At 44.9% G+C, this 15,325-nt stretch overlaps 1 protein-coding gene across 4 annotated transcripts in view; it reads right to left on the bottom strand.

Moving 5' to 3' along the window:
- Window positions 1-15,325, bottom strand: part of grm7 (glutamate metabotropic receptor 7) — a 94,615-nt gene that overhangs the window by 15,330 nt on the left and 63,960 nt on the right. For 3 of the 4 annotated variants that reach the window (XM_069175368.1, XM_069175374.1, XM_069175382.1), the window contains exons 5-7: window positions 7,249-7,386; window positions 5,030-5,230; window positions 2,490-2,629 (exon numbers count right to left, since the gene is read on the bottom strand). In XM_069175368.1, the coding sequence (XP_069031469.1) occupies window positions 2,490-2,629; window positions 5,030-5,230; window positions 7,249-7,386 (479 nt within the window). Of the gene's footprint in view, window positions 1-2,489; window positions 2,630-2,774; window positions 2,825-5,029; window positions 5,231-7,248; window positions 7,387-15,325 lie in introns of those variants that run through there. The other variant, XM_069175391.1, reaches the window with a different exon arrangement.

The raw sequence follows: 15,325 nt of genomic DNA, 5'->3' as shown, positions 1-15,325 counted from the left end.
GTGATCGGGTGTTGTAAAAGTGATCGGGTGGAAGTGATCGGGTGTTGTAGAAGTGATCGGGTGTTGTAGAAGTGATCGGGTGGAAGTGATCGGGTGTTGTAGAAGTGATCGGGTGTTGTAGAAGTGATCGGGTGGAAGTGATTGGGTGTTGTAGAAGTGATCGGGTAGAAGTGATTGGGTGTTGTAGAAGTGATCGGGTGGAAGTGATCGGGTAGAAGTGATCGGGTGTTGTAGAAGTGATCGGGTGTTGTAGAAGTGATCGGGTAGAAGTGATCGGGTGTTGTAGAAGTGATCGGGTGGAAGTGATCGGGTGTTGTAGAAGTGATCGGGTGTTGTGGAAGTGATCGGGTGGAAGTGATCAGGTGTTGTAGAAGTGATCGGGTAGAAGTGATCGGGTGTTGTAGAAGTGATCGGGTGGAAGTGATCGGGTGTTGTAGAAGTGATCGGGTGTTGTAGAAGTGATCGGGTGTTGTAGAAGTGATCGGGTAGAAGTGATCGGGTGTTGTAGAAGTGATCGGGTGTTGTAGAAGTGATCGGGTAGAAGTGATCGGGTGTTGTAGAAGTGATCGGGTGGAAGTGATTGGGTGTTGTAGAAGTGATCGGGTAGAAGTGATTGGGTGTTGTAGAAGTGATCGGGTGGAAGTGATCGGGTGGAAGTGATCGGGTGTTGTAGAAGTGATCGGGTAGAAGTGATCGGGTGTTGTAGAAGTGATCGGGTGGAAGTGATCGGGTGTTGTAGAAGTGATCGGGTGTTGTAGAAGTGATCGGGTGGAAGTGATCGGGTGTTGTAGAAGTGATCGGGTAGAAGTGATCGGGTGTTGTAGAAGTGATCGGGTGGAAGTGATCGGGTGTTGTAGAAGTGATCGGGTGGAAGTGATCGGGTGGAAGTGATCGGGTGTTGTAGAAGTGATCGGGTAGAAGTGATCGGGTGTTGTAGAAGTGATCGGGTGTTGTAGAAGTGATCGGGTGGAAGTGATCGGGTGGAAGTGATCGGGTGTTGTAGAAGTGATCGGGTAGAAGTGATCGGGTGTTGTAGAAGTGATCGGGTGTTGTAGAAGTGATCGGGTGGAAGTGATCGGGTGTTGTAGAAGTGATCGGGTAGAAGTGATCCTCCACACCACGACAGACAGCTGCAGGATTTTCTTCTTCTCTGATGAAGGTGATGAATCCTCCTCATCAGCTGGTCGCTCTGATCCGTCTCGTGTTCCCGTCAGGTTTGCGTGTCACGTCTGAACGTAGTTTCAGACACTGTGAGTTTGGAGGACAGCAGCTGCAGCTGCGACACATCTGGTCACCAGCGGCGATGGAGGTGAATAATTCAGAGTGTGAAGGAGCAGCGAGGAGCAGAGAGCTGCCCTGCATGCAGAGGAGCAGCGAGGAGCAGCGAGGAGCAGCTGCAGCTTTCATGCTCAACAGGAAAACATGGCTGTTTCATCTTGTGTTTCTGATTGAAAATGTTCGGATTCTTCTTCGTGATGTTAATTAAAGAACATCAACGATGTTTGTGTTGTTCTTCTCTCATCAATACAGCAGATCAGATGTAATTAATGATGGACAGATCGCTGCAGCGTCGCATCGACAGCTGCATGAATATTAATCTCCAGGAGACAGAGAGGTTGAAGCAGGTTTACAGAGTTGAGTCTGTTTATTGATCACGTCAAACACAGAATAACGTGGAGCAGCTCAGAGATCATTATATATTCAAACCAGCCCATTAAAACCATCAAGTGCTTAGAAACTGTAGAAACGTTTTAAATTTCTCTTATAATTATGAGAAATATTCTGTAATTTATAGCTGCGGATTTAAAAAAAAATTATCCACAATTATGAGAAGCTTTTCAACTGACCCAATGACTGATGGTAAAATATTTTAAAATGTTGTAATTTAAATTCAGTGCAAACTTTAGGACCCGTCATTAAATGCAAATCAGCTGTGCACAGATTTGAATCTTTTTACACTCATAAATAAGCAGGGAGGATTTTTGGAGCAATATAATCCAGATATTTAATCTTCAGGATGTTTCATCAGTCTGAAACATTTGAACATTTGTTTAAAACACTGTAAAATAACTGTTATTGGTGAACATCACATCTTGTACTTGCATGTGTGCGTCCGTACGTTCTGTTCAGATACACAATTATTAAACTGAATATTACTTCAGATGCTTTATCAATATATTTCAATTGTTATGTTCATTATTAACATTTAATAAAAACCCTTTTATCTGTCAAAGTTATTGAGTTACAAAGTTATTTCTCACATCTGAGCATCTGGTTTGACTTCCTGTTTCCTTTGTTTGGGTGCTGCTGCGTGTTTAAAGCAGGTTTTAACAAATAAAGAGCGATTTCACATGATTATTATTCATCTTCTTAACATGAACATCTCCACAGCGTCCAGCCTGTTTCATTGTGTTTTCCTCCATCAGACCAACCTCCTCCACTCTGCTCTGTTTCAGTAACACTTTTATTTTGAAGGGATGACGACTCACGCTGAGCTGCAGGCTCTCCGTCCACTGTCCGATCACACGGTAGCCCGGTCCGCTCATGTTGTTCCACTGGTACTGGAACAGGTCGTAGCGTCCGGGAGCGTCGCCGTTACGGTTGAATGTCACCGACGTACCGGCGCTTCCTGTAGAGGACAAACAAACAAACAAACAAACAAACAAACAAACAAACAAACAAACAAACAAACGTGTCAATCAGAACAAAAATAACAGGAAAACATCTTGAGAAACACGTGTCATAAAAACATAAAAAATTTAAGATCTCATCACCTGATTCAGTCTCTATTTAAACTGCTGTGATTTCAGGACCACGGACAGCACTGTTGATTTCAGGAGATTTATTTATTAGATTTGAACCTCGCGGCACACCGTACACAAACTGAGAGACATTTTAAAACCTGAACAAAGACAAATAAAAACATTTCCACAGTCGGAAAAACACACATCAACACAGGTGAGATAACCCACCTGTACCTGTCAATCAAAGCAGACCCGTCCCGCCAAACATACCTGTTAGAGTCCTAATATGTAATGAGATATGAATTATTTCCAGAAGGAAACACTGATCAGAAAGTTTATCTGATGACACCATGATGGAAACATTTACTGACTTTGGATTTTGTATTTAAAACGGGAAAAAAAACCATTTAGTAACTCATGGCCTGGATTTGAATTGTTTTTCTCTCTATGGCCACTACGGGGCTCCGTAGAATCGCTCTGTCCAGCGCTCGCTCACTTTCACCTGCTCGACCACCTGACGCACACAGGCCCCGCCCCCCACAGGGAGCTTTGCTAATTAATAACTGGTGTGAGGGCTAATGAGCTAACGTGAGCTAGCTGAGTAACGTTGATGTAGAAGATGTAGTTTCAGGGTCTCTGTGGTGTTGATAAGCTGCAGTTTAAAGACCCTCCGTAGACAGCCTGTTGCTATGGAGACGGAGGGACAGGTGTGTGTTTGTATGGCAGGTTTTGTAGGACGTGTGTTTTTACCTCATTATTCCTCTGGTTTCCTTCCTCAGACGGACTTCAGTAATGAAACAACCCAGACTTCTTCTTTGTGTGTTTGTTCATCATATTGACCACCAACCATCCGGTATTTAGTCTAAACACACCTCGTTAACGAGCAGGCAGCGAACAGTTTGCTTTGCCCTCCAGGTGGGCGTGGCTACAGGCTATGACATCAAAGTGTCGTCTTGAAATTTAAAAAAATAAAAATAAAAATCAGACTTTTTAAATGTTATGACCTTAAATTTAAACAGTTTAGATTATTTTAAAGATCCTATCTGTTTGACTGCTTTTGAAGTTTCACATTTTAATAGAATATTTATATCGCCTGTTCAGGTCATCGGTGTGTTGTTGGATCAGCTGATGAGCAGCAGACAGAAGTGAGCAGACTTCTTTGTCTTGTATTATTCCTGTTCAGCCCCCCCCACCCCCCTCCAGTGTGTACTTTATTTACTCGTGTCGCTCTGCAGCGACTTTCTTTCAAGTCTGGGTTTAATTGAGAGAGAAAGAGGGAGGCAGATAGAGAGAATAGAAGCAAAGAGTTTCAGGATGTCCTCGGGTCAGAGAGCCGCTCGGCAGGAAGCTCCTCTGGTTACTTTATTAATATTTGTTCTCTGTGAAGTTTAAAGTTTCCTCAAACCAACACTGAACATTTTCTCTGCAACATTTCCACGTCATCCTGATTCCAGCTCAGCAGCAGCCAGCAGCGGTTTCATATTTCTGAGTGAAGTTTTATCCATCCAGAAAAATGACAGCATGCCTGTCTCAGCTGGTCCGACATGATATTTAATATTAACTTCTACACGCCTCCTCTGACAGACACCTGTCATCTGCAGCCGTGACAGAGACTCAGAGCTCCACAGCTGGACTGAAGCACCAATCAGCAGCACACGTCCAACCGCACAGTGTTTCTGACTAATCAGTGAACTTCAGATATGAAAGCTCATGGGTTAGGGTTAGGATTAGGATTAGGATTAGAATTAGGATTAGGATTAGGGTTAGGGTTAGGATTAGGGTCAGGATTAGGATTAGGGTTAGGATTAGGATTAGGATTAGGGTTAGGATTAGGATTAGGATTAGGATTAGGATTAGGGTTAGGATTAGGGTTAGGGTTAATCCTAATCCTAACCCTAAATCAGGACATCACAACATGAAACCAGATCTAACAGAAATAAAGTTAGAGTTAGGGTTAAGGTTAGGATTAGGATCAAGATTAGGTTTAGGGTTAATCCTAATCCTAACCCTAACCCAGGACATCACAACATGAAACCAGATCTAACAGAAATAAAGTTAGGGTTAGGGTTAGGGTTGGGTTAGGATTAGGGTTAGGATCAGGATTAGGTTTAGGGTTAATCCTAATCCTAACCCTAACCCAGGACATCACAACATGAAACCAGAACTAACAGAAATAAAGTTTGCAGTAGAACCAACTGAACCTGAACTCCTGACATCCTGTCATGCATGTTTCAGATATGATGATGTGATGTCAGAGTCCCGGCCTGCAGACTCCACCCACTCACCGTTGAAGCTGATGCTGCGGATGTACTTGAGCAGCTTCTTCCCTCCTGCCAGCTCCATGTCGGGGCAGATGCCCGAGGCGTCGGGACACAGGTCGCGCTGCATGTTGTGCAGGGCGTGGGCCATGGCGTACACGGCGTCGATGACGAACTGAACCTTCCCCTCCTGCTCGTACTTGGAGTCGATGCCAATGCGCTCCTGACCTGAGAGACGGGGACACAAAGTCATCTTCATATTCATAAAGCTCAGATCTGATCCCAGATCCTGATAAGCTTCAAAAAGACCTGTTTTTGGGGGCGTGTCTGTTTGATTGACAGGTCTATGGTGCAGTCAGGTTACAGCTATCGGTGGGCGGGATGTAGTATCGTCAGGTTTCCAATCAGATCAGTCAGATCCACCGCTGGCTCCTCCCCCAGCTCATCCAAATATGGTCACTTCCTGCTCCACAGACTATTAGTGTGAACGTCAGTCTTTCTTGAAGTCTTTCTGGTTACAACATTGGAAGTCGTGAATAAATTCAGTTTGTGACAAATGTAAATCAAAGCTCACAAAAATCAATGCAAAAAGAAAGAAGTCCTTCCATCATGTCTTAGATTCATCTGCACCTGCAGCGTGTCCACCTGACATGATGTTTGGTTGGCCTGGAGGAGACGTGGCAGCTGATCCCGCTGCTGAGAGCTGAACGTTGATGACACCAGTCACACTGCGTCTGAAGCATCTTTAATGAAGTAACGACATCTGCTCAGTGTGACCTCTGACCTCCGTTTAACTGTCAGGCAGCAGCAGGCGTTCGTCTCCCCGTCGGATCATTCGGGAGGTTTCACAGAATGAAGCGTCGTCTCTGCTGCTGCTTCGAGGGAGTCGATCACCCTGAAAGAAAGATTCTTCTGAAAGAAGACGGCGTTCATCATGTAATGGAAGGTTTATTTCTGGGGGGCCGAGTGGATCCCAGCGTCTCTGTGGTTGGAATTAAAATGAGAGGAGGGAGGGACGTCACAGCAACGAGCCCAGAGCGAGACGAGAGAGGCGGGAACTTCAGGGAAATGGAAGTGTGACAATAAATGAGGGAGAGCAAATGAATTTGGACGGCTGTATGAATGTTTGTGAAGTTCATATCGATAAGCATCACTCAATCAGAGCGTGAAATAACGGAGGAAGAGAAAATAAATCAGACAAGATAATGTGTTCTTTTGTGGCTCCAATCAATACTCTTAATAGAACAGGTTCATTAGTGTTCTAGTTCTGTTCACACATTCATAGCGGCTCACTAATGGCCCTGAATTATTGACGAAAACAGAAAAGTTTCTGTTTCCACTAAAACGCAGCCACACTTTCTACCAGCCTACAGAGAGAGAAATGTGTGAAGAAGTCGATACGCAGTGATGGTGTTCATCGACGCTGCAGTGGTCACACTCAAACAGACCGAGTTAACACCAGACAACTGATGAGTCATTAAAGTCCCGCTGGTCCATGTCTGGATCCTCCTTCTTATTCTGTCCAGAGTCCTTATGAGGAGACCTGGTTACCAAGCACACCAAGCTGTCTCCATCAATAGTTTCACTCTTTATTCAAGAATCAACCATCAGTGATGTCATCAACCATCAATGATGTCATCGTTGGTTTGTGAACATTATGAATCCTCCAGTTCAGATTCTGTCCGTCATCATCTTTGCTAGTTCGGAGCAGTTTGGAGCAGGAAGTGACCATATTTGGACGAGCTGGGGGAGGAGCCAGAGGTGGATCTGACCAATCTGATTGGAAACCTGACGATACTACGTCCCGCCCACCGATAGCTGTAACCTGACTGCACCACAGGCCTGTCAATCAAACAGACACGCCCCCAAAAACAGGTCTTCTTGAATCTTCTTTTCTAATGAATGAGGGATTATTTTCAGATGGAGCTCCAGAAAACTAATAAGAAGGAGTGACTTTAGCTAACAACACCGAGATAACTGATGGACACATTTTATTCACTTTGGATTTGATGAGAGAAGTTGAATGGGAGTCTATGGAGCCGGAGGCTTTTTGGAGCCGACCTCTAGTGGCACTCGCTGGTATTGCAGCTGAAGACACTTCTGGATCGGAACCATTTTACAGACCTGAAGCTACGAACACTTTTATATACAGTTTGTGAGTTTACTTCACTGTATTCTACACATAGTTGTAACCAAACAAAGAAACACTGCGTTGTGTTTCATGCATCGACACCTCAAACACTCACCGGTACACTTCCTGCTGCTCTCGTCTTTCTTGGACGAGCTCATCAGTTTGCAGTTGAAGTTCTCCTCCCAGTACTCAGCGAACCACACATTCCTGCGGTTGTTCTCCAGAGTCCTCGATGTGAAGTAGGCATCGAACCCTGAAAGACGAGCAGCAGGGCGTCAGAACAACAACAACAACACACGCAGGTTCATTCACAACAGATACAATCATCAGAGTAAGTTTATCTGCCCGTCTGCAGCGGAGGGAGCTCAACAAGACCGATCAACAGCAGGCAGCGCTGATGAAGATAGTCCAGTTACAAGTTGAAGAGATACCTCAGAGCTGCTGCCAGTTTAAACGTTGTGTAACGCTGCCCGAGCATATGCCAAGACGACAACAACAACAAACCCGCGCATATGGTAATAAAATCCTTGGCAAGGAAATGAAACTCGGAGGGGATGAAGAGAGACAAGCCGCGGATCACCAGAAATAGCTCCAAACATGTAACCTGTGCACGAAGCACAACGGCTGAGATGTGGAAGGTGGTGTGTAGGTTTCTAATCACATAAGTACATTAAGAGATTATCAGTAACTATGGAGACTTCAAAACAAGAAGTGGGTCAAACACAATAGTTTATCCATCCTTCACTGTACACACTGTAAAGTCAAATATCAAAACAACCCAACAGCATCATCAAGTATAGAAACTGTATGTAAAAATGATCTTTCCAGTCTTTATTAAATTATCCCCACAAAGAAATCTTGAACACAAATTCATATGAAGCTCATTTTCAGAGTTAAAACCTGAAGATAAATAAATCAACAACACGGAGGTGAAAATATCTGCTGCAAGGTTATTAATAACCCAACATTTTTTTACTCACGTTTTCAGGCACTCTGCAAATAGATCCAACTTGATCAAATCCATTAGAGGGTTGTTCTTAAATTATACATCATGTTTTCTTCAGGATCAAACTGAGGGTTTGAATATATACAAGGTGCGATCAATAAGAGTTCCTGAACGCATCACGGTGACACGGAGCAGCAGGAAGCAACAACCTTCATCAGGAAGTATTGAGAGTGTCGTCCCTTGATCAGCATCATCACTGAGTTCCACACGTTGACGGACCGCTGGTACGTGAACACACCCGCTTACAGCCGAGTGTTCCTGAGCCCATGCAATTATTGCCACTACAGAATCTGGGCAGTTAGAGAAGCTCGTTGCCATGGCGCCACAGTTGAGGTGGTTTGGGTTCTCTGGGTTTTGAAAGACACAGCAACAGACAGGAAACTGAAACAAAGTGACATAGACTAAATACAGCAGGGTGGGAAGGACCACGAGGTACAGGTGAAACTAATCAGGGGGCGGGGCCAAAGACAGGAAGTGAAAATAGACAGACACAAGAGGTGAGTCATTTCGAAATCAAACAGGAAGCACCAAATCTGGACGGACCTGAAGACTACGAAGCAGAAAAGAAGTCGGAACCAGAACAGAAGCTCAGAAGGTCCCAGTGGAACTCGGTGTTGACAGTCTGACTCTGGGGGACGAATTCACGGTGACACAACCCCGCCGACGTCAAAGAACATGTTCTGCTTTTATTGTACCTGAGCGGTCTGAAAGTGCTTCATAATTGTTTCAGACTGAAACTTGGTTCCTGTCCAGATGAGGTTTGTTGGAAGCGTTGGAGCTCCATGTTCTCTGTTCAGTGCGACTCCTGGTTTCCCTGAATCTGAGGTTCAGAGACACCGCCGACACTTTAATGGATAACACACTGTTGATCTAAACCACAACGATCCTTTAAGCAGCGAGGCGTTAACCCTTCGCTTTGACTCAAACTGGTCCTCTGATGGATTCAGCACATCAAGAACTCACTCTGTGATTTTACTGCTCCGGATAAGAAAATATTTCATGTTTCAGCGCCTCATAGGACGCAGCAGGGAGACTCCACAGCTGCATGAAGATTCAAAGAAGCATCAGAAATCATCGATTTATTTGTTGACAGCTTTGTGTCCTGCACTCGATCACTCGGAGCCTGACGACGGACAGAAGAGGAAATGGAGTTATAAAGAGGCGAGTCCTTTCTGTGGAGGAGAGCACTTCATCATGTGGAAGTGTCGTCTCCTCCCTCCATCACGGCTCAGACGTCCTTCACACCCACAGATGATGTCACAGACACATACATTTTAATAATTTCTGACAGACTAAAATTAGATCTTGACCTCTATAAGTTTCAGCAGAGTGGGAGGCGTCGGGGGGGTCGATGGGGGTTAAAGGCAGACATGAAAGAGCTGCAGAGAAAAAGAAGACTCAAAAAGCAAATTTGAAAAGACTCCATTACAGCAAGAGGTCTGATTCATGATCCAGCCGGAGGACGAGCTGACGGCGGCCTCGTCCTGCCGGGACCCCCGGGACCCCCGGAGATCCGATGAACCCAGGGAACCTCCAACAGCACCAGAACCACATCCTGCATGGCTTCCTCTCTATTCATTTGTAATTGGATGATATTGTATTTATGATATAAAACTTACAGTCTCGTTTTCTTACAATTAATCTGTCTGATTATTAATTCAGTTAATTTCAAGCAGCAGAAGCAGAATCTGGACATTTCACTCATTTATCTCTGAAAACACAAATTCAGTATTTTATATCCATATTCCTTTTTACTTCAGTCCATCCGTCCTGGTTATTATCTGAATAATAAGCAGTTTATTCATCAACGTTAGTGTTCTATTTTATCCTTCTATACAGAACCTCGCTAGCAAGTTAGCTGGAGCTACATAGACGTAGAACAGGTAAACAGTTAGCTCGGGAGCTAAGTCTGAGAGATAATTAGCTACCTAGCTAAGTAGCTAGAATACTTTTTCTTTATTACTTTTAGTTAACTATTTGGAGTGTTTCTGAATATTTGAACCAATTAAAATGTACTTAATTAAAATTTGCTGTTTGTTTACAACAACCATTATCTTTTTATCTTTCTAATTTACTTCCTGTTTGATGTGTGACGGCAGCTCTTCTACTTCCTGTCTGATGTGTGACGGCAGCTCTTCTACTTCCTGTCTGATGTGTGACGGCAGCTCTTCTACTTCCTGTCTGATGTGTGACGGCAGCTCTTTTCCTGTCTGATGTGTGACGGCAGCTCTTTTCCTGTTTGATGTGTGATGGCAGCTCTTCTACTTCCTGTCTCTAACTGGAGCAGCCATGATGGCCGTCTCCCAACGTGTTTGACTGACATCAGTCGGGTTCTCATCGGTGTCTCAGAGGGACAGATGTGCTGCTGCCGTCTATTTCCAGATTTCTCTTTTTGAGGCGATGAATAATGAATGTAAACAGAAAAGCTGATGCTTCAGTTGACCTTCATACGGGAGCGAGGCCGTTTCAGGGTCGTGATGTCACGTTTTCACTGTAACAGTGGAAGTCTGCTTGTTTACTCTCCAGCAGCTCGTTCTGTTCCAGACACACAAAGAAGGAATGAACAGACATTAAACTGTGACTGAAGGGCAGATGATTCCCGCAGCATCTCGTCACCGCTTGAAAGAAAACTAAATTAGAAACGTTGTTGTAATTACTGTTTAGAAAGAAGCAACAGAACATTGAAGAGTGAGGAAGGAACAATAACTGCTGGATGGAACCTCCGAGGCGACTCGCTGTTTGATCTTAATTTATATGAATCCCTGACGGGACATAGTCGACTTTATGGAGCATAAAATATCAGATCAGTTTCTCTGCCCCCCCCCACCCTCTCAACAACAACAACAACAACAACAACAACAACAACAACAACACAAAGAGCAGACAGTTGTATGAACGAGCCTCAGGTCTCCCTCCACATCTCCAACGCTCGCTGCTTCCTGTCGGAGTCGAGTCGTCCCAGAAAGACGTTTCGTACGACCATGTCGCTGATTAAAAGTGTTGATGTCGGATCTGAACCGCAGCAGGAAGCAACGAGCTTCATGAGGAAGTATTCAAAGTGGTCTCCTGATCAACACGTGACCGGTGCTACGTGAACATCTGTGATGTCGTGATGTCACCATGGAAACCTGAAACTGGAGCAGAGAAACAGAAAACCAGCCTGTTTCTGAGCCCATGCCGTGATTTCCACTGCACAGTTGTGGCTGGTTTTAAAGCAGTGACTACCTGAGGGCTCAAAGATCACTGCCACTCTCTTATTTATTTATTCAGAGTTGTAATCCATGACGGCGTCCTACTTCCTGTTTCCATCGCTCCACTCGAATGAGTCCGACAGTCATTTAAACTGTCGTCGTGCAGAATGAAGTATTTCTAACGAGTGCAGACGGATCCCGTTCAGTTTGGTGGCTTCAGCTCTCTGCAGTTTGTTGCTGCACTTTCTGTCCACATTTTCTGGGTCATGGATTCCAGAGATGGTCGACGTGAGAGCTGTCGGACCGCTGCGACGCGTTGTCCCGGCGAGGCCTCCGGGTCAGACGCTGCGACGCGTTGTCCCGGCGAGGCCTCCGGGTCAGACGCTGCGACGCGTTGTCCCGGCGAGGCCTCCGGGTCAGACGCTGCGACGCGTTGTCCCGGCGAGGCCTCCGGGTCAGACGCTGCGACGCGTTGTCCCGGCGAGGCCTCCGGGTCAGACGCTGCGACGCGTTGTCCCGGCGAGGCCTCCGGGTCAGACGCTGCGACGCGTTGTCCCGGCGAGGCCTCCGGGTCAGACGCTGCGCTGCTGTGAGTCGCTCACTGAATGTGACAACAGTGTTCAGGTGGCTTTTTTTTCTGGTTTGTTTTTGGCAGGATATTTGTTTCACAGCAAACTCGCTCATTTTAAAGCAAAATATCAGCAAATGGCAATTTAGCAGGAAAACAAAACAAGCCCTGACGACGAGTTTATAACCATCTGAAAGAGAAAATGTTTTCTCAAGCTGGTAATTAATTACTGTGATAAAAGGAACTGTCCTGAACTTGTTAATGAACCGTTTCTCAGCTGCTGTTGGAAAAATATCTGCAGAATCCGTTAGTGTTCACCTTCCAGAAGAGGCAGATAATAACTGCACACTCGTCATTATTCTCCAGCAGGTTCTGTCAGCAGTTCTCAGAGCTGCATTGGTTTCACACAGACTTCAGTTTGGGTTAAAAAACTTGCTTCACATGGAGACAAAGAGTTGTGTCCTCACAGCAGGGGGCGTTGCTGCACACGGGGGTTAATTCAAGTTGATTATTAGAGAACTGTGGAACCAGCAAAAGAAAACATAAAGAAGGAAAATGATTTCTAAAGAAAAATGTCAAAATGTTAACGTTCCACTTCATTATTTTCAGAAAGTCAAAGTTTTTTTTAATAATCTTGAAACATTATATTTCATGATGCTGACCTACGATTTGAAGTTTTTTTTGACCTGAAACAGTAAATTTCAAACATTTATGATCCAGTTCTCAGCGTGACGCTGCTACGACGACAAACCAGCCAATCAGAGCACAGCGTGAGATGACGCCGAACACACAGGCCGGTGTGGACGTGTTGTTGACGGCATGTTGGAATAAAGACGGGCCGATCGTCTCTCCTGATTGGACCGACTGATAACAAGTAGAAGAGTCACATGATCGCTGCTGCTGCAGAGTCCAAAGGTGAGTTAACAGGTAAAACAGGAAGTCTGCAGTCAGAGTTTCCTGCAGGTGAATAATGATGCAACCGAAGAGAAGACAAAACAAAGAATCATCTACAGACATCTGTCCTCACTGATCACATGTCCACTGACCCGGTGTCAGTCTCAGAGCTGCCTCTGGTCCTGGTTCTGGTCATGGTTCTGGTTCTGATTCTGGTTCTGGTCCAAGTTCTGGTCCTGGTCCTGGTTCTGGTCCTAGTCCTGGTTCTGATTCTGGTTCTGGTTCTGATTTTGATTCTGGTTCTGACCCAAGTTCAGGTTCTGGTCCTGGTCCTGGTTCTGGTCTTGGTCCTGGTTTTGGACCTGGTCCTGGTCCTGGTCGTTTTTCTGGTTCTGGTCCTGGTCCTGGTCCTTGTTCTGGTTCTGGTCCTCACAGGGACAGAAACTCTCCAGAAAATCCCTCTGTGTCTCCTTATAAATCAATACGGAGAAACGCTGAGGCAGCAAAAGAAGAGATTTTAACAGGATGAAGCAGTGCAGGAGGAAGAGGAGGATACATGTAGAGGAGGAAGAGGAGGATACATGTAGAGGAGGAAGAGGAGGATACATGTAGAGGAGGAAGAGGAGGATACATGTAGAGGAGGAAGAGAAGGATGAGGACCCCAGGGCCCCCATTGGCTGTGATGTCAGCATCACTGTGATTGCAACAACCAATCAGAAAGTGAGCTGCAGCCACGCCCCCTCACAGCTGCCAGACAGCGCTCCTCTTGTGTTTGTGATGAAGGCTGAAACCTCTCCGTGTTAGTTACGGTACGTCCCGTGTTCTAGATGAGCTTCGCTAGCGTTTTTAGATTTTCCTGTTCCTGATTCTGTGGCGTCAGTGATGGAGCTGTGACTCTGTATCTAGGATGGTGACTTTTCTTGTGACTGCATGGTCTGAGTTTTAATGTGAAAAGTCAAACAATGTGGGATCATGGCTGCTTACCTTCCTACTACTAACAAGGCTTTTAATTAGTTACAGCAACCTCACATTTTTCATTCCATTCAGTATATTGTTTCAGTTTAGTGCAATTTGGGCTTGGTGATTATCCCTCTTTTGCTGCATGTGATGTCTTTTTGTTTTAAAGTGCTTGAATATCTAATTTTTCTGCTCACGTTACATGTTTTTTTTTTTTTTTTAATTTTTAGCTATTATCCCTCTAATGCAAAAAGGTGAATGTAATCTGAACAAGCGACCTCCTGACTTCTCTCCGTGTGTTTCAGCGACTCCACACGTGACCATAAACTGCAGCAGCACACGGACGATGATGGCGTGTGATGTGAGCCGTGTTCAGGGATCAGTGCTGCAGCTCACCTCCGGGGCAGCGGAGTCGAACCACCACCCTGTCAGCATAACCACAGCTGGCAGTGTGTGTGTGTATATCTGTGTGTGTGTGTGTGTATATCTCTCTGTGTGTTTGTGTGTGTGTGTATATCTCTGTGTGTGTGTGTGTGTGTGTGTATCTCTGTGTGTGTGTGTGTATCTCTATGTGTGTGTGTGTGTGTGTATGTGTGTGTGTATATCTCTCTGTGTGTTTGTGTGTGTGTGTGTATCTCTATGTGTGTGTGTGTGTGTGTGTGTGTATCTCTATGTGTGTGTGTGTGTGTATCTCTATGTGTGTGTGTGTGTGTGTGTGTGTATCTCTATGTGTGTGTGTGTGTGTGTGTGTATCTCTATGTGTGTGTGTGTGTGTGTGTGTGTATCTCTATGTGTGTGTGTGTGTATCTCTATGTGTGTGTGTGTGTGTGTGTGTGTGTGTGTGTGTGTGTGTGTGTGTGCTCCATGCTCTGTGACCTCCAGCTACCAGGTGATCTTTGAACTCTCCAGAGGATTTAAAACAGTATTGGAGAGCAGCTGGATGTTGATGATGATCCTGAATATTCACACCCTTAGCTGAAGAACCAGAACCAGAACCAGAACGTTCAGATGAAACGATGTCCTCTCAATAAAACAATAAAATAAAATCATATGATTTCACATTTTAAACCTGCAGTTTCTGAACCAACCATCAAACTACAGGAAGCAAACCAACAGAGGTCGTCTGAGGTCGCGGCTGAAAGTAAAAAGGAGGAGAAAGTTCAATTACTGGATCTTATTTATTTATTCATTTATCCCTGAGAGGGAAAAACAAGTGGAAGAAGTCTGTTAAAGCTTTTATTTAAGATAAGACTAATCCTGAATTTAAAGAAAGAGGAGGAGGAGGAGGAGGAGGGGGGTGAAGAAGAGTCGAAGCACAAACACACCAGATAAATAAATGAGAAGCTTCAGACAGATCGCTGTTTAATGTGGAACCACAACAGCTGTGAGGTTCCTATGAACCAGTGTGAGGTTCCTGTGTAGTATTTGGTTCCTGTGCAGTATTTGGTTCCTGTGTAGTATTTGGTTCCTGTGCAGTATTTGGTTCCTGTGCAGTATTTGGTTCCTTTGTAGTATTTGGTTCCTGTGCAGTATTTGGTTCCTTTGTAGTATTTGGCTCCTGTGCAGTATTTGGTTC

The sequence above is a fragment of the Embiotoca jacksoni genome, unplaced genomic scaffold, assembly GCF_022577435.1.
Source record: "Embiotoca jacksoni isolate LCO1_2020_lvr unplaced genomic scaffold, fEmbJac1.0.p SCAF_104, whole genome shotgun sequence".
NCBI lineage: Eukaryota > Metazoa > Chordata > Actinopteri > Embiotocidae > Embiotoca > Embiotoca jacksoni.
This window is presented reverse-complemented; position numbering and strand designations above follow the sequence as displayed.